This window comes from Elaeis guineensis, chromosome 1, assembly GCF_000442705.2.
Source record: "Elaeis guineensis isolate ETL-2024a chromosome 1, EG11, whole genome shotgun sequence".
NCBI lineage: Eukaryota > Viridiplantae > Streptophyta > Magnoliopsida > Arecales > Arecaceae > Elaeis > Elaeis guineensis.
In genome coordinates, this window is record NC_025993.2 from 181,691,564 (window position 1) to 181,709,956 (window position 18,393).

At 37.7% G+C, this 18,393-nt stretch overlaps 1 protein-coding gene and 1 long non-coding RNA gene across 3 annotated transcripts; both read left to right on the top strand.

The window, feature by feature from the left end:
- Nucleotides 1-1,753: 1,753 nt before the first annotated feature.
- On the top strand, nucleotides 1,754-3,237 carry LOC114913161 (uncharacterized). 2 transcript variants are annotated; one of them, XR_012137809.1, is made up of 4 exons: nucleotides 1,754-2,109; nucleotides 2,364-2,448; nucleotides 2,673-2,776; nucleotides 2,896-3,237. It is a non-coding gene; the product is annotated as an uncharacterized lncRNA (long non-coding RNA). The 2 variants fall into 2 exon arrangements; XR_003799193.2 differs by having other exon boundaries at nucleotides 1,759-2,109; nucleotides 2,382-2,448.
- Nucleotides 3,238-8,751: 5,514 nt separating this feature from the next.
- LOC105039968 (uncharacterized) lies at nucleotides 8,752-16,677 on the top strand. Its single transcript, XM_010916309.4, has 3 exons — nucleotides 8,752-11,796; nucleotides 14,604-14,667; nucleotides 15,318-16,677. The coding sequence occupies exon 1, from the start codon at nucleotides 8,915-8,917 to the stop codon at nucleotides 11,510-11,512; it is 2,598 nt and encodes an 865-aa protein (XP_010914611.1). The 5' UTR covers nucleotides 8,752-8,914; the 3' UTR covers nucleotides 11,513-11,796; nucleotides 14,604-14,667; nucleotides 15,318-16,677.
- Nucleotides 16,678-18,393: the final 1,716 nt, after the last annotated feature.

The window sequence follows — 18,393 nt, forward strand, 5'->3', positions numbered from 1 at the left end:
GAGATTCGAAAACAAGTGGTTCATATGAATTGACAACTTATGCAGATGTGGTAAACAAAGCACTGATAATTGAAAGGGAAGTCAATGAAGAACGCATGGAAAGGGAAAGAAAGCAAAGAAAGAGAGCAAAAATCAAATGATACACAAGGGCAGAATAATAAAAATATCAAAAGATCAGCTAAGAGAGCAATAGATAATAAGACTCAACAAATTGATGGTGAGCCATGCTCCAAATGTGGCAAAAATCATGCAGACAAGGATTGCTATTGGAATACAGGTGCTTGTTTCAAATGTGGTCAGATGGATCATAAAATTGCTAGCTGCTCGCTAAATACTGAAAGTCAAGTTGGCCAAAGAACTTATGAAGGACAACATAAGGGTGGTGGACAGATTCCTAAAAATCAGGGAAGAATGAATACGCTTACTCAACAAAATGCACAGGCTTACAATACAATGGTGACAGGTATGAAAAATTTCGAGGACGAAATTTCTTTTTAGGGGTGAAGAATGTTATAGCCCAAAATCCAGCCCACCAAAGCCCAAAATAAAAAAATAATAAAAATAAATATATATATATATATATATATATATATATATATAAATAAATAAATAAATAATAAAATTTAAAAAAATGATAAGAGAGAGAGTTTCTCTCTCTTCTCTCTCTTCTGAACCCTGACTTTCTCTCTGGAATTGAACTTTTTCTCTCTACTTTCTCTCTCTAGAATTTTCTCTCTCTAGATTGTTTCTCTCTCTTGATGGATTTCTCTCTCTCTAAAGTTATTCCTCTAGGATTAGCGTAGTGGAAGGCTTCATCTGATGATTTTGATCGAGTTTAGGGAAGAGTCTGATTTTAAGTGAGGTTTTGATTTGGGATTTGTTTAGATTGAATTTTGAATTAAAATTAATGTAAAAATATAATTTTGGATAATAGGCATGGAAGAATCTCCTAGAAGTTAGTCGATCTGTTCTTTCAGTGCTCCGTGAAAGGTAAGTAATGAATCATCTTCTCGAGATATTCCATATTTATTCTGAAAATAAATAATTATTCTCTAAAATTATGCATAAATTATGAAATTATGTTTTGTAAGAAAAGTGCTTTTGAAATATTATGGTACGTCGAATTATGCACATATTCAGTGAAAAATTATGATATATTATGATTCAAAGTATTTGATACAGATCGGATTTTTTGCTCTCAGCCTAACTATGTTTCAGTGGGCCCCGCCAATGGGAATTATACGTTGGTACTTAGTGGACCCTGCCAGTGGGGGTTGTGCGCTGGTGTTTGTGGACCCTGCCAGTGGGGGTTATGCGCTGGTGTTTGTGGACCCTACCCGTGGGGATTATGCGCTGGTATTCTGTGGACCCCGCCAATGGAGGTTAAACGTTGGTCATAGTCAAGGCTGTTGAGTTACGAGTGTTTTTGAATCAAATCGGATTTATGATTATATTATATGTGAATAATTGAAAATATTGAATTTGTATTAAATCAGCATGAAATATATTTTTGCAGCATTGTTCTTGAAAATTATATAATATCTAAAATATCTGGTAGAGATACTTATTACTTACTGGGCTGTCTAGCTTATTACCTTTCTTTCTATTTTTCAGATTCAGATAATTAATTTCGAGCGTGAAAAGAAATATTGGGACAGAGCTTTTAGAGGCGAAATTAGCATTGTCAACTTCATTGAACTTAGACCTATTGTTTTATTTTTAGTAAAATTTTATTGGATGTAAGACATTTAATTTAAATTATTTGAATCAAAGTTGAATAATAATTATTTGAATTTATTCCGCTGTCATGTATTGATATCGTGATGAGATGCCTTGCATGCTTATGGAGAGAGTTCTTCATAAGTATGCGGTGGTTGCCGCGATCCTCGATTCACAATCTCGAATCGGAGGCGTGACACATCATCTGCATTCAGTAACTCCAGTAACGAAAGAAAAGAAAAGGAAAAAAGACTAGAATAATCACACTTCCCTTCGCTACCCATCGATGCTCAAGTCGAGCGCAGATCCCCTGCAAGGTGCGGACCCATGGATGACGTCCATCATAGATGGATGGCCATCAAACAACACATGCGGTGTGCATCGTTTCAGGTACATAATCTAATCAAATTACTTCGTGATGTCAGTTTTTGGTTTATTTTCTTTTCTTGGCTTGTGAAAAGCATTATACTAATTAGCACCTTGCTGCCCGGAGCTAGCTATTGCTTTTGTCCATTCGGCAGTCTTAATATTGCTCAAAAAAAAAAATGCGCATATTGTATAATCACGACCACAAATTTTTTTGCCATCCCCACTAAGACGTTTCATGATGTGGCCTCAATTTTCTTCTTTTCTTTCTCAAATAGTTTGATATCTCGGAACAGATATCTCTCATCTTCAACAAGAACAAACAACAACAATGACTGTGAGCTGCAACAAGCAATCTGAAAGGTAAATTGGCTATCATTCCCAGGGTTACAGAAATCTCAGGGGGAAAAATAGCTTTATTAGTTGCATGGGAGGGCAAAAATTTATGATAATTTATCCTCAAAAAATAAAAGGTTGCTTGGTGAAAAACATCCCTCCACCCTTTGATTTTTTATTGATGTGTAACTAAACACTGTATAATATTGTTTGATTTTATACCCTACCTTTTGCTTTGTATGATCTAGCAGGCCCAACGGATAAGCTGAAGTCCTTTTTTCTAGAGGCTTCTCTCCAACTACATTGGTAGCTGTGATTCAAGCAGAGTGTTGAAACAAGCAATTACTGATCTATGGTACTAATTCTGAAAACCACTGGCTGCAAACGTGCACGAATCAACAATAATGAGTTGAGAATTGTCGATGGTACTAACTAGTAATATCAAGACTAAATCTCATTCTTGTTCTCGTGCAGAGAAAGGATTGATGACTGCAAGGCGATGGTGTTCCAGATTTCATCATTTCGATCACCTACTTAGCTCGAAGAAGACAGCATCATGGATCGAACCTTCCGAGATCAGTGTATCATATCTGGGATCCAGGGCATCATCGACCACCATAGTTGGGGGTATAGACATTGGAAAGATGTCAATGGAGGTATGGAGTCTGTGAACGTGTACATTATCAAACGCGGGAACTACTATATTTTGCGCACCATATTTTTTTAGGATTTGGTTGCGGAAATCATGTCCGACAAATAGCGACCATATTTGTAAGGGACGAGGATGGGAAGGAAATAAATATCTTTTGGAGTGTATTTGCATGAATGCATGAACAGATGGATTCATGAATATGTAAACCAAATTTTATACTTTGATGTGAGAGCATGTAACAGGAAAATTCTCCCAATTCCTTCAAGCATTCCACAAGATTTCTCTTAGGCAAATCAGTACTCGAAAACACAAGATCATGCTTGTCTATGTAACAAAATTGTGGTATAGAAAACATGTGGTATGTTTATGATCTATAGAAAAATTCATTTGATGCATCCGTCAATGTTATTTTTATGATGATTCTGTTATTCATTTAGACCCAATAATTGGACTGTTATTCATTTGATGACGATTCTGTTATTTTATGATGGATTCTGTGGCTACAGATACCAAATTCGATGGGTTAGGCAAAGTTAAATGTAGTTTCGAGCTCACTGCAAGTTACTATGATTCATGCTTAATCCAGCCCATAGTCAATTAGACAATATGTGGTCCAAGCTCGGCATGATGAATGAAGAGTGAGCTCAGGATTTTGATGCTAGTTAACTCTTAGACTCCTCGTTTTAGTAGCTGATCAAAGATGTAACGTCTATTAATGGCCTAGCCCAATAAGCTCAGTCACAAATTACTACGTCCAAAAGCATGTATAATTAACATGGAAAAGTTTGTGATCCAAGAGCAGCCCAACCAATGAAGACACAAACCCAACGTAACACGCACACTGTTGTTCAACACCAAGTCCAAGATGAAGTCCCTCTATACAGGACAATTGAACGTGTAGCATTAAGGGAAATGGACACCACATAGGCCAGGAGAAATGACAAGTAGGCTGGGAGGGGCTATTCCCTGCTCATTACCTTAGGGAGTCTATTCTTCATTAGCACTTGCAAAAACTCTGTTATTATAGGCTTGGCCTTTTTTTCTCTTCTATTTCTGACGGTGTAAACAGAACAAAATCGATATATAGCCAACTCAACCATCGATGAAAAGCCTATAGGTTGATTTCTAATCATGGTACCAGAGTAAGTTTGCGTTGGTTTCTCAACAGCTGAACCGTGCGCACATGCACAAGGACAGGGGGCATAGAGGGGAGCATGCCATCGCCCAAGCTGTGTGTACTTATAGTGGTTGTTGTTCTTTTAAGGTATCAGCTCCATCAAGTCCCAAGCTCCACTCAAACTTTCTTCTCCAATATTTGGAAGTTTGTTTGCTTATCTCTCTACAATCGTGACTTAAAGACCTGTGCTTGGATTGGAGATGTAACCATAATCCTCATGCTTTTTTCTGCTATGACATGGGTATGCTGGAAAGAGAGGAACACCAGAATTTTTCTTGATAAGCAGGGTTCAATTGCTTTATTGTCAGCCTTGTATTATCAGAGACAGATGCCGGACTTTGTCAAAGTTTGGAACAAGGTTAATTAAGATGGTTTCTGCGCTACTGGTGGATAATTGCAGGTCTTATAATGTCAATAGAGCACCCTTCTTTTCAAGGAGAGTTTCAAATTAAGTGGCTTCCACAACACTCTGTCAAGCTGCTGCTCCAAAGTCGGAAGGTTTCATGCAACCTGCAGGAGAAGTGGCTGAAACTTTGGAGTCTTATAGTCATCACTTTTTTCAAGCGCTTGTATTCTACCTTCTGTCTTCTTGATTCAATCTAAGTATCTGCTCATTCTCATTGTAAGGTCGAAATGTTTCTTGGTTGCTGCCTCTGTTTCAGCTTGTATGTTCTTTGTTGCTCTGCTGTAAAGACAGAAGTAGTTCGAACAGTGGTGGATGCTAGGAGAGCTGGCTGTGATTTTAGCTGAATGTAAAAGGCAGCTCATTGTATATTCTTTTTCTTCTATAACGAAAAACCGATTGGCTTTCTTCGCCTCCATTATCATGTAAAAAAAAAAAAAAAGAAGGGTCCATCTCTTCCTGTTGTTCTTGTTTAGCTGCATCTCAGTGCACCAAGATGATGGGAGGATTTGGTGCCTAGACCAAATCCAATAAGATCATTAACTATCATAATTGGGAGGATTGGCATTGGTAAAAAGAATTAATCATGCTCAAAGTCTATGTGCACGCACACATGATCAAACAAATGGGAACAGTGTATGAACTGATGAATAAATCGGAAATGTTAGCACAAGGGACTAGATGAAAACCCTAATGGAGACCTGAGTTGGTTTTTTCATCTAAAATTCTAGACACCAATCCCATCTGCTTGCTCTCGGTAGTTGGGTCCGAGTCAAATTTTGAAGTTTTAGGTTGGGCATATTGGATCAAATTAGGAGAGACCGGTTCTGCCAGCCTTAGGTTTATTCATGTTTGAGGCCTATTTGACTGATTGCCCACCATTCCTTATTCTCGAGTTTTAGATTAATCCAATCTAGATAAGTCCTTAAAATTACAAATCCCCCATGCTTATCATGCAACTATTACTATTTTATGCATTTAATAACAAATTTTCCCAATATTTTTCAATAATTTTCAAGATTTTGCAATATAACACAGATGTCAAAGAAAACATCGAAATTTGTGCAAGATTTCTTCACAAATTTGAAAGCATGATATTAATAATAAAAAAAAAAAACAGAACTATTTGTGAGATGCTATTCCTGAAATTATAAAATTTAGATGTAAATTCCACAATAAATAAGATATGCAAATATTAGCAAATTAAAATTTGTTCTTTGACTGCTGGAAAAGTTAGGTGCTGATATTGTCAAATAGTTTGAAGTAATTAAAATTTAGATAATGTAATTAGAAGGGAAATAAGAAAGATATGTCCATAATCAATGCATATGGGAGCTCTATCCTGAGCATCAATTGTGCCACCTCAAGCAGGTATGTGACAATATTGTCCTCAACCTACGATGAACCCAGTTTAGCCAAAAGCCTACTACATTGCTCACGATTTTATGGCGGTGTGATCCAGAAGGAATGACAAGGTACAATGAACCTAGCTCAAATCAAAGCCCCCCCGCCACAAGCATGGTTGCATGATGAAGATGTGGATTAAAAAGTCCTTGCAGTTGCGCAAAAAAAAGTAAAGTAGAGAGAGAAAGGAAGCAATACAAGAATTTAGGAAGGAAATTTATATCTCACAGAGATTTTTAGTTTTATAATCTATATTTAAGATCCAGACCTAGAAACTCATTCCGAGTAACCCCTGGAGAGGCCAATAAAGGCCTCCACAACTGCCTTATCACATATATAAAGGCCTACCACGCAGGCCAGCATGTCAAAACGGCCAATGTTACATGTGGACCTAAAGCCTCCATACAGGCCCAATCAGGTAGTCCAGAGAGAGGCCCATAAGGCCTGAACAGTATCCTCGTGAAGGGCATGAAGGCCTGCCTTCGCCGGCATCACTTGGAGAGTGAGAGACCGATAACGCCAACATTATATGTGGAAGAGTGAAATTAGGATGCCTAAGACCTAAATTCGAATTTTAATATTTGAATTAAATGGGAGTGTGGCCCGTCAATTTGAATTCTAAACTTTGAATTATATGGGAGCATGGCTAAAAATGTTGGCCACGCATGTACCGATATCATCCATGGCACGGTTGACCAAGCTGCACCAGAACCTGCATGCATGGTCAGCCGTTCAAGGCACATAAAACCCAACTAAACCTTGAATTATTGGACTTCATCAAATACATATTTATTTGCATTAGGCTATCTAGTACTAGTTTGAACCTTTCCAAAATCATAGAAAATTTCAAAAAATAATAAAAAAAAGCGCTAACATCTAGTACTCATATAAGAGAGATACTGGAATATAGGGGATCTTAGAAATCTATTATTTGTGATCCTAAAGGATTGTAAATCCTTGCATGGGCTCCCTAAAGATGTTCTAGGGTTGATGAATCTAAAGGCCCTCAATGTTGAAGGTACTCCAGTTTATGGTCTGCCAACGGTAGGCAGATTGTAGCAACTATATTGAACGTGTCTTTAAGTTTACAAGCTCTAGAAAGGAAAAAAGAGATATATTTTCCAAAGTGGGGTGAGGGAAGTGGGTAGAACATAGTGCAAGCAAAGGATAAAAGGTCCCCCCTACCACCAATCATATTTGTTTTGTTTGGGCTGCACGGTTAGTTAAGTGGGGATGTAGGGGTGGAGATTTCGTAAGCTTAAATAACCTATTTATTATGGGATATTGATTCGAGTCCAAATCAAATTACTCTATTATAGATGTTTATTATAATATTAAAAAAATAAAAAAAGTAATCAAAATCTATTAAGTGTTCTATTGTTAAAGTCATATATTTTTATTATTTATTTATCTATTTCATTCTTTTCAATGATAACCATCAACAAAACACTGTACTAATCAATTACACCAAGTCAAGTTAAATCAAACTCAATAGCACTAACCCTTTGAAAAAAGAAAAGATGCTTTCTTTTATTAAAACAACAATTTACATTATTGGTTCATGACATACATGTCACAACATGAGAACCAAATTTTACTGGATTTTTTTTTAAAATTTTTAATGCACAAAACTTGTGTTATTGTATTTTTTCTTTTTCATTCATATTATACACAGTGCCAAAATAGCATACTAAGATCTCACAAGAATTTTTAAATGGCAAATTAAGATTTTGTGCAACCTTTTGTTAAAAAACATTTTGTACAACTTTGATTATATTGTTGCCTTCTTAAGTGATTATTATAGCATTAAAGAAAGCAAGGGTAATTAGAACACTTGTTTAACATACACTCTCATTCTTAGTTATGCACTTCTTTTTATTTCTTTCTCAAGAAAAAAAAAAAAAGGTATCCTCTTTCAAATTGGATATTTTTAGCATGCTCCGATAAATGGTAGGCTTTCAATAAATGCTTTGATAGTTATACCTCAAGATACTAGCTTCATCACTGGGACTGTCAAATGAGCAAGCTGCTTACAACCGGTTCAAATTCAACTTCAATTTTAGCCCAGTTTTAACTAGATTTAGATAAATATGGATATATAATATTTTTATATATTATTCATTATTTTAATTATTATCTTTATGAAAATTATTTTTCTATTGCATGAAATATATTATTTTATAAAAAATATACTTCAACTGTAACATGATAATATTGTCAAAAAAAAATATCCTAAAGTATAAATAAAAACATTAAAAGATCTCATGTCTCACTTGATCTCTTGAACAGATATTCCTAAATGGCTGGGTTTAGTTTGTCTCAAAATTAAATAAGTTGGCTCAAGCTCACTAGATTAAGAGAAGCCCGGCTTGAACTAACCCGAGCTGGCTTTTATTTGGCATATTTATGCTTCTAATTATCAAAATAAAAATGTATTTATTTGCATGAGTGCCTATTTGTCATTCACAAGTCTTCATTGCACGCGAGTTTTTGATGAACCACTGAACGGCAGATGGAGCAACCATGATTAGAATTGATAAAAGCGGCTCCATTTCTCGTAAATGCACTCCAGCTGTGTCATTTCTTCAACGATTTTTTTTTTTTTTTCCCATGACCATCCCACCTAAGGGATGTGCAAATATCAAAAGAGACATGGTATCTAATGTAATCGCCGATATTGCCTGTTTCGGTGAGGGCATTTCCATCCAAAAGATGAAAAATAGAAAGAAAAGTCGGCCAGTGGCAGACGAAAACGTTGGTCGTCCCTCTCCTTCCCCGCCGACCCTTTCTTATCACCCCCTTCTGCCGCCACCGCCGCCGGAACCCCGATTCCATGGCTCCCCCCTAGATCCCCAAGATGCTAAGGTCTACGGCGGTCATCAACGCACGCCGTCCCGCTGTCGCCACCCTCCTCGCCTCCCGCCCCTCCTCCTCCTCCTCCGCCGCCGCTGCCGCCGTCCCCACTCTCTCCGAAACCCCAACCCTGGAATTCTCCGACCCCTCCTCCCAGCTCTTCTCGATTCTCTCCCGCCCCAGCTGGCTCAGCGACCCCGGACTCCGGCGTCTCGCCCCCTCCCTCACCTCCGGCCACGTCGCCGATCTCGTCCGGACCCGCCCTCTCGATCCCCATACCGCCCTCTCCTTCTTCGACTGGATCGGCCGCCAGCCGGGGTTCCGCCACTCCGTGGAGTCCTACTCCTCCATCCTCCAAGCCCTCGCCCGATCCAAACTCCTCGGCCCCGCCAACAAGATCGCAATCTTCATGATAAAATCCTGCTCCTCCGCCGAAGAAATGAGATCCATTCTCGATTCAATCAAAGCCCTGGATAGATTCGGCTTCACGCCGACCCTCCGGTGCTTTAACACGCTGCTTATGGCCCTCGCGAGGTTCGCGATGATCGCCGAGATGAAGGATTTGTTCGAATCGATGCAGAAAGGTGAGATCTTTCCGAACATTTATACGTATAATACCATGATCAATGCCTACTGTAAGGAGGGGAACCTCGGCGAGGCGAAGATCTATCTGCGCTATTTACTGCAAGCTGGATTGAGCCCCGATACACATACTTACACTTCTTTCATATTGGGGTACTGTAGGAGTGGGGATTTGGTTCGGGCATGCCGAATATTCTTGTTAATGCCACTGAGGGGTTGCCCAAGGAATGAGGTGTCCTACACTGTCCTCATTCAGGGGCTTTGTGAGGCTGGCTGCATAAACGAGGCTTCCTCATTGTTACCAAGAATGCGAGATGATGGTTGCGTGCCGGATGTGTACACATACACGGTGATGATTGATAGCCTCTGTAAGGAGGGGAGGGTTGAGGATGCGGAAGTTATGCTTAATGAAGTTTCTGGGAGAGGTTTGAGGCCTAATGTTGTTACTTACAATGCTATGATCGATGGGTATTGCAAGGCAGGGAAGATTGATGCTGCTTTTGGAGTTTTAGGGTTGATGGAATCGAATGCATGTAAACCAAATGTGAGGACTTATACTGAATTGATATGTGGGTTGTGTCAGGAGAGGAAGGTTCACAAGGCAATGGCTTTGTTGAGTAAGATGATCGGGGCTGGCTTGTCACCGAACCTTGTTACATACACTGCATTGATACAGGGGCAATGCAAGGAGGGTTACATAGATAGCGCCCTAAGGTTGCTTGACTTGATGGAGAGGAATGGTTTAGTGCCTAACCAGTGGACATCCTCAATTTTGATAGATGCCCTTTGCAAAGGTGGTAGGGCTGAAGAAGCTTGCTTGTTCCTTGATTCTTTCATGCAGAAAGGAGTGGAGGTAAATGAGGTGGCCTATACTGCATTAATAGATGGGTTGTGCAAGGCTGGAAAGATTGATGTTGCACGTTCGCTGCTAGAGAAGATGGCTTCAGGGAAATGCTTGCCAGACAGTTATACCTATAGCGCTTTGATAGATGGTTTGTGTAGGGAGAACAAGTTGCAGGATGCCACCTCAATATTGGATGATATGTTGGAGGAGGGACTTAAACCCACAGTTGTCACATATACAATTCTTATTGATGAGATGGTGAGAGTAGGAGAATTTGAATATGCTATGAGGATTTTAAATCAGATGAATTCTTCGGGTTGCAAGCCTGATGTGTGCACTTATACTGTGTTTATTCGTTCATTTTGCAAGGAAGGCAGGCTGGAAAAGGCAGAAAGCATGATGGTTCAAATGAAGGCAGATGGTGTTCTCCCTAATTCAGTAACTTATAACACATTAATAGATGGATACGGAAATATGGGATTGGTTGATCGAGCTTTTATTGCTTTCAAGGAGATGATTGATACTGGCTGTGAGCCAAATGATGAGACTTATGTTGCATTGCTCAAAATTCTTTTGAAAAGGAAGCAGATTAGTAGTGTTTCTATTGATACTGCTGGTACGTGGAAAAATTTGGGTATGGATACTGTCTTTGAGCTTATGGAGAAGATGTCCAAATGGGGTTACACCCCAACAATCAACACTTACAGTGCCCTCATGAAAGGTTTCTGCAAAGTGGACCGGCTGGAAGAAGCAAAATCTTTGCTATTTCACATGCAAGAATGTCAGAAACCTGCCAGTGAAGATATATACACGATTATAATAAATTGTTGCTGCAGATTAAAAATGTATATAGAGGCTTTGGCATTTATTGATTCCATGACTGAATGCGGTCATCTGCCACATTTAGAATCTTATCAGCTACTTCTTTCTGGACTCTGTGATGAAGGAAGATTTGAGAAGGCTGCATCAGTTTTTTGTAGCTTGCTTTCAAGAGGTTATAATTGTGATGAAATTGCTTGGAAAATTCTTATTGATGCCCTGCTTGAAAAGGGCCATGTTGATGTATGCTCCCAGATGTTATCTATCATGGAGGAAAGGCATTGCCGTCCTAGTCCCCAAACATATGCAAGGATGTTGGAGGAAATCTCTGGTGGAGTTAATGGGGTTATAAAGTAATGCTGAGAGCTGGCTTTAATAATCACGATCTGCTTTCAAGATGATCGCAGCGCTGGCTATATGGCATTATCTTCCCTCTCTTGAAAAGTTGAGGGAAATGGTATGGATAGCATAGGCATTCATATCACGTGTCCTGTACTATATCAGACAGGATGAGATGTCTTGACAATGGAAAAAGTGCACAAAATTTAGAAGCTACATTCTCCGACCATTGAAGATTCCACAGGTTGCAGAAAACAGATTTAATGTAACATCTAGAGCTTCTTTGAACAACTGAATAAGAGGCAAGTAACTTGACTCCTTCTTAGGTGCTTAACTGCTTATTTCTAGTTCTATTTTCCATATTACTTCACTAGCTATTGTATTATTAAAAACATTAATTATGTTGCTTTGTTCGGATTGGGTACATTTTGTGGTGTTGATTTTTGTAAAATGTGTGGAAGGGGAAAATATTTTGTGACACCTCTGTGAATTATCCCACATGCCCTACATGATGGTGTATACTTTGCTCAGTGTCATGAATATCTTGCACTCAAGTAACTAGCATAACTCAAATATCATTGAAAATATCCAACAGAATGAAATTGCATAAAATATCCTAAGTATATCTTGTTAAGAAGGCAATTTTTCATCTTACTTCAGTAAGAAGTTTATATTTCTAGTTAAGTTAAAAAGGTAACTTCTCTGCTGTCTTTTATTGTTTTGAAGATTCTACATGTTAAGGAAATTCCAGAGCATTTATCGTATCTTGATTGAATGTTTTGTTGTTTCCTCATGTGACGACTACGTGTAAAAGAAAATGTATTATTTTCCTAGGGTCCTTAACATGGAAGCATCACAGATGAGGTACGTATTTGAAAATCAGTTTAAAAATATTCATAGATAACTATATCTTGGAATCTACTTTTGCATGGATTCTTTGAGAATCTCTAAAACAATGGTTGGTATGCAAAATGTTCCTAGTTCCATATTAGGAAAAATATAACCTCTCTCTATTCTCTTTTTGGCTTCTTATAGAACCCATGTCTTCAAAATATATATGGAAAATACTTAATCACAGCCATCCACATTCATCGTCGGGATCATAGAAAATTACCATCAAATATAAAGTTGTTAATATAAGTCACATGATCACCAATATAAGGATGTTATTATAAGTCATACAAACTATCATCAAAATTCCAAATACACAGTTGGCTCATTTCTCTCTTTCAGCCAACGCAGCTTCAACTTGATTTGCCTCCCTAGCATGTGCTGAAATTGGCACTGCTAAAAATCCTCTCTTCATTTTGCATTTACGATTGTATCCTCCATATTACCAGGGAACTCTGCAATTTCTTGATTATTGTTATCAACCTAAGAAAATTCAATTACATTATTGCACTTTCAGGTCTTAGCTGAATCCCGTCGAGTATCTACCATAATCATCACCATAACAATTAGTCCTTGTCTAAAGTTTTTGTAGTAAGCTTTATGAACCTTCACTTGCCAAAAGCAGCAAAAATTTGTAAACCTTTAAGCATGTTTCTGAATTCCACTGTAAGAGGATTCAGGCATCTTACAATCCTAGAAAATATAATGATGGAGTTATTAATAGTCCCACATTACTCCTTCCTTTTTTTTATTATCAAATATAATGATGGATTTATCATTCAGCCTTACATTTTTATTATCAAATGCACCTCTCTCCCTCTAAGGCTGTCCGGCACTACTTTCCTGCCCATCATGCTGTTACTTTTCTTCTCTGCTTAGTCTTTTGCTTGCCCAATACAACATTCTAAATTCTCAACAGTTAGTTGTACAACTAGTATCCCAAAAAATCCATTAACCTATTGAGGTTTGTACTAGCAAATTATATAAATTAAATTGTCTTGCTTCATCATCCTAAAGTTCTTTATAAGTATGGTTTCTTTTGAATTGAAGTTCACGTTATAGTGAGAGTTGAAGTTTCCCTTATGATTAATGATGTTTATTATAAATGAGAACCCTTATTTTTAAATCTTTGGAAGATACAATGAGAGCAACATGCATAATTCATCTCTCTTGATGGTAGAAGTTCTGATTGATTTTTAATGGAGATAAAATTTCATATTCCTAATTTATAGCAGTGGATTTCTGTTGAGAGACTTGTCCATGTTCAAGATAGTTATCGTTGATCAATGTGCTAAATATTGGACGGTGAGAACTTGGCAGCTGGGGGGTTTCATAGTGGATAGCAGGTGACTGCTGAAATATATTAATAGTTTTTCTTACTAAGTATCCAAAATTAATGCTTATAATAAAAATCACTCATAAGATACAAATGTCCATAATCAAGAATATTAACCGTGAAACACAGATATCTAAACTTATACAACATCAGACGTAGAAGAAAGATGTCCTCAATCATATATCATACTTCTCTTTCTCCTGGACTGGCTGATTGTTGGATCTAATTAGAAACTGGTCTAGTCCTCTATAGAATAAATTGCTTGCTTTGAAACCATGGCATAGCAGCTGCTGTAGCAGTTGTTGCGACCGTTTTTAAAGAGAAAAATAAAATGTTGTTGATATGATAAGGAAAGTCAAAACATTACAATGACTAGTTTCTAGGTGAGAAGTTGTGATCATGCTGCTCTTGCTACCCTTTCCGAGCCGCTATATGGGGGGCTCAATCTGATCTCTTAATCACTTCATAGATCTTTCAGATCATAAGACTAATTCCTATCTGGCCAGTTAATGCTGTAACTGCCTTTGTAAAAGTATTGGTTAGCCCTAACTGCCTTCGTAAAAGTATTGGACCTTGGTTGAACTCAATGAAAAATTTATGGAACTTGGTAGTGTTTGCCTTATTTGGGAGTGATGTTCTCCATATACGATGACAACTTTATTCTGTTGAAAATTGTTTCCATGAATGTAACTTTGATAGATTGGTTTATATCATTGGTAAAGAGAGGGGGAAGAAAAGGGGGGGAAAAAAAATCTTACGCATGCTTTAAAAAATATGTAACCTTCTTAATATACTTTTTAAAAAAAAGAAAAAAAAAAAGAATGCCTTTCAGATATCATGTAATTTCAATTTACTGAATATTCATTGAAAAATGCATTGTAGGTTCTCCCAAAAACTTCTGTTGAAGCTTCATTACCAAGCACTGCCGATGGGAGCTGTTTCATCTGTAAGTTGATATTGAACTCGACTACACCAGTATTTTTTCCAGTTGGTATTCTGCTCTTTGAAGTAATATGTTAGATGATGTATAAATTTGTTTGATATATTATAGCAAACTGGATTTGTTTACTAAGAGCATGCATGCCTCGTCACATGACAGGAAGAAAAAAAAAAGGGAAAGGTGAACAGGAAATAAAAGGACCTTTTGGATGAAGTGCTTGAAAAACTATCTAAAAGGATTTTGATAAAAGATTAATTATGTAACAAGAAAAGAAAAAACTCTCTACTGTTAGGCTTCAAATGACTTTGGACTCGATAACCATGGATATTTCTGGCATTGGAAAAAATGCTGCATTAGAGATTAATAAAATGTTTGATGGATGAGATAAGAGGACAAGCGATGACTTTTCTTTCTTTACCCTTTTTGCCTGTTCTTCTTCGGGGTTTTTTCCCCCTCTAAACAGTTTAGCCATCACCTAGGTCAGTTTTTGAGCTTCAGAGGTTTGTAATTAGGAAGTGATCTTGGTTATAAACTTGACTTCGACATGCTTGCCTTGGATTTTTTTTTTTTCCACTCATTACTCATCTTGTTTCATCTATATTAGGCTATTTAATCTTTTTGGTGCTGATTATTTTCCCCTGTCATGGACACTGCAGTTAAAGTTGACCATATTTTTCAAGTGCAATCGTAGTTGCCAAGGTATGTAACACAGCAAAACTAAGGCATAATTGTGAAACGTCTTGTGCCTGAATGAGCTTGATATATGAAACATGTCAAACACATACAAGGATAAACACTTCCATATTTTTAAAAAATAATGTTTGAGTTGTCTTTCCATTAGAAATCAAGAAGAATTTTTATTTTTATTTTTTCTTATGAAAGTATCAGCAAATGTAGGAATTCACGTGTGGCATAAAAACATTATGATCTTATCGACATTCGAAGATTATCATATGAACGTCACCAAATGTTCACAAGCATGGAAATGATTGCCGCTTAATGCCTCATGAACTTCACTTATCCCTACTTTGAATTGTCTCCATCTGTGGAGCCTAAAAATAAAGACGAGTAGTTGTGATGTGGCTCAGCCTTCATAAGAGTTTTCTAGAAGAATGGTGCTTGTTACGCACATAGATGGTAAAGTACACCAAGGTGTAAAACACGCCCTTTCCAGATTAATGTGTGGTCCTTGTGAGAACAGATGAGTGCTTGCTCTAGGAAAGAGGTGTTTGTGGCTCTCTCTATCATCAAAATGGTGTACCAACTTTGTTAAGCAAGAAGATTCTGCCACACATGGAGCTTCCACCATTCTGGTACGGGCCATTTGAAACCATTGTTATTTTGAACAACCATCGGTTGGTTCCAATAATTAGAAAGTCACCATGCTTTCTAATGAATTTTGTCACTTTGCTATGCTGCTGTTGATGAGGGTTTCATCAGGTTACAGCATGATTGGCCACCCCATGGCTGGGAGCGGTTAGGTTGACCTATTACTCTATGAGGGTGATGCATCAGGATGATGTACTAGATATTCATGAACAAGTAACTCAACTTTGGCACATGAACTGCGCATGAATGCTTGTCACGATCCGGTAGAGCCTTGCAGCAGCTCAACCAATGAAAGAAGTGGATTCAGGACAAGTGATTCACAGCCCCATACCTGTTTGAAGTTTGCTCTTAACTGATATAATGAGGGGGTAAGGCCGCTTATCTTTCATCTCCCATTATTATTGGATAGCTATCTGTGTCAGCCCTTGGGATGCCATCTCACTTTAGGTTCTTTAGCTTAGCATCTTACGCTAGTAGATATAGAGTGGCTTTTGCAAACATCAAGTTGGTGTTCACATCCCACACCCACCAGTGTCCATGTTTTGGCATTAGAGAGATGATTCCTACAGACAGGAAAATTTCTTCACAAAATTTCTTGTAGGACATGTAATTTTTTTCCTATGCAAAATTTCTTTGCATTCAGATATGTTTAGAGACGTAAAGCAGGGAGATGAACCTGTTCTCTCATTCTTTTTCACTTTATCCTTGTTTCCTGTTTTTTATCCATTTAAATCTCTCAATCTATATAGAGTGCCTATCTGATCTTGAGGGGTTTGTTACATTGCAATATGTTCGTTTGTTTTCTCGCACTTTCTGTAGTAAAGTCCTATTTGAAACCTGTAAAGGCGGAGAAACATTTGGTATGGGCCTACTAACAGAATGGCTTAAACTGCATTTCTTCTGAACTGGATTGCTGCCTGTATTGACTTGCATGTAACTTATTCTTGCATTTTTGTGGGAGATGACCATCGAGGTAACGCTGGTAAAATCAAATGCAGGACTTAGCCCTCATAAAGCGGGGTCATAATCAAGAATCGACCTGCCAACTTAGTTGTACATGTTCTTAGATCTTCTCATTTCGATATATTCTTTGATCTTCCTCAGACTTTCACCATCTGACTTCGGGCTTGGATTCCAAAATTCGAAACTTCCTTCCAAAAAGAAGTTTTAATTAGCAAACATTTGATCATGTACTTATTGTCAGCATTTGTTTCTTTAGAGGAAGAAGGAGAAGAAAGACTTGATGGAAGAATTGTTACAGCATTTGCAAATGCACATGACGCTTCACTTTAGATAAAAACAGATACGATGGTACTTGTTTACAGTGGTAACTCGAACTTCTTTGTTTTATATTCTATCCAAAAAAAAAAAAAGACGCAATTTTATTGTGAGTTTTTCTCTTGAGACTTTCTTAGAGGATCATTTGGAAAACAAAATAAAATCAAAAAAAGAGGGGAAAAAGAAAAACAATGCTTTCAGAGATGGAGGGAAGAACGAGGAGTGGATCTAATTAAATCAGACCATTAGAGTGCCTTCTGTCAGTTCACGCTCGTTGAAGACCCCCTTAGATATCCTTTCTGGCCTTTCTATTTCATTTTCATAATCTAAAGTATGAAGCATTTCTCAATCAGAACTAGTGGATTATTTGTACTTGATCCTCATTCATCAATTATCGTTAATCCTCTCTCATGTTTTGACGCTTTGGATTTGAATTATTTTTATTAATTCTGATATGAAAAATCCAGTTCATTTATAAAATAAATATTAAATCCAATCTGATGCAACTCAAGCAGAAATAAATTAGACTTGGATTCAGTATTTTTATCCAATTCAACCGTGGATTGAATGGGGGGTCAGGTCAATCCCTGATCCAACCTGACCCGTTTGCAGCCCTAGCCGTGGGTATGAGCTTTCATCATTTTGTTGGGTTCCATGTCCCAATGAAAAATAATGCGCATGAATGCAATAACACACCGGAAATGCTTAGGTTGTGACTAGCACAAATATAGGAATGATTTAATGTGTAGCTTGGAAAAAGTAGGGCAGCCCGAGCGCGGTTGCTTGTCTGCGTTTGGTATGGAGGTTGGGCGGGCGCAGAGCTGCTCCGATGCTTTCAGGCCATTGGTCATCCGATCTTTAGAATAAGCAGGAGTCTCATTTCTTCTCTTTTTTCACCAAAGAAGATCCACTCTGGAAGAAACTGGAAATCCAAGTATCCAGAATGTGAATTGCATAAATCAGCAAAGACAAAATTCAGAAACCTCATTCAATCCCTCTTACGAATGAGAGTGCAAAATGCCTAGAAGGGAAGACCTAAATATGCTCATCATACCTGTACATAGTAACAACAACAGAATAAACTAAGAAAGTATTGTTGAGTCCTATATGCTCCGATTGAAGCAT

Bases quoted from the DNA above. Each gene is read 5' to 3' on its own strand.
- LOC105039968 (XM_010916309.4), top strand. From the start codon at position 8,915: ATGCTAAGGTCTACGGCGGTCATCAACGCACGCCGTCCCGCTGTCGCC.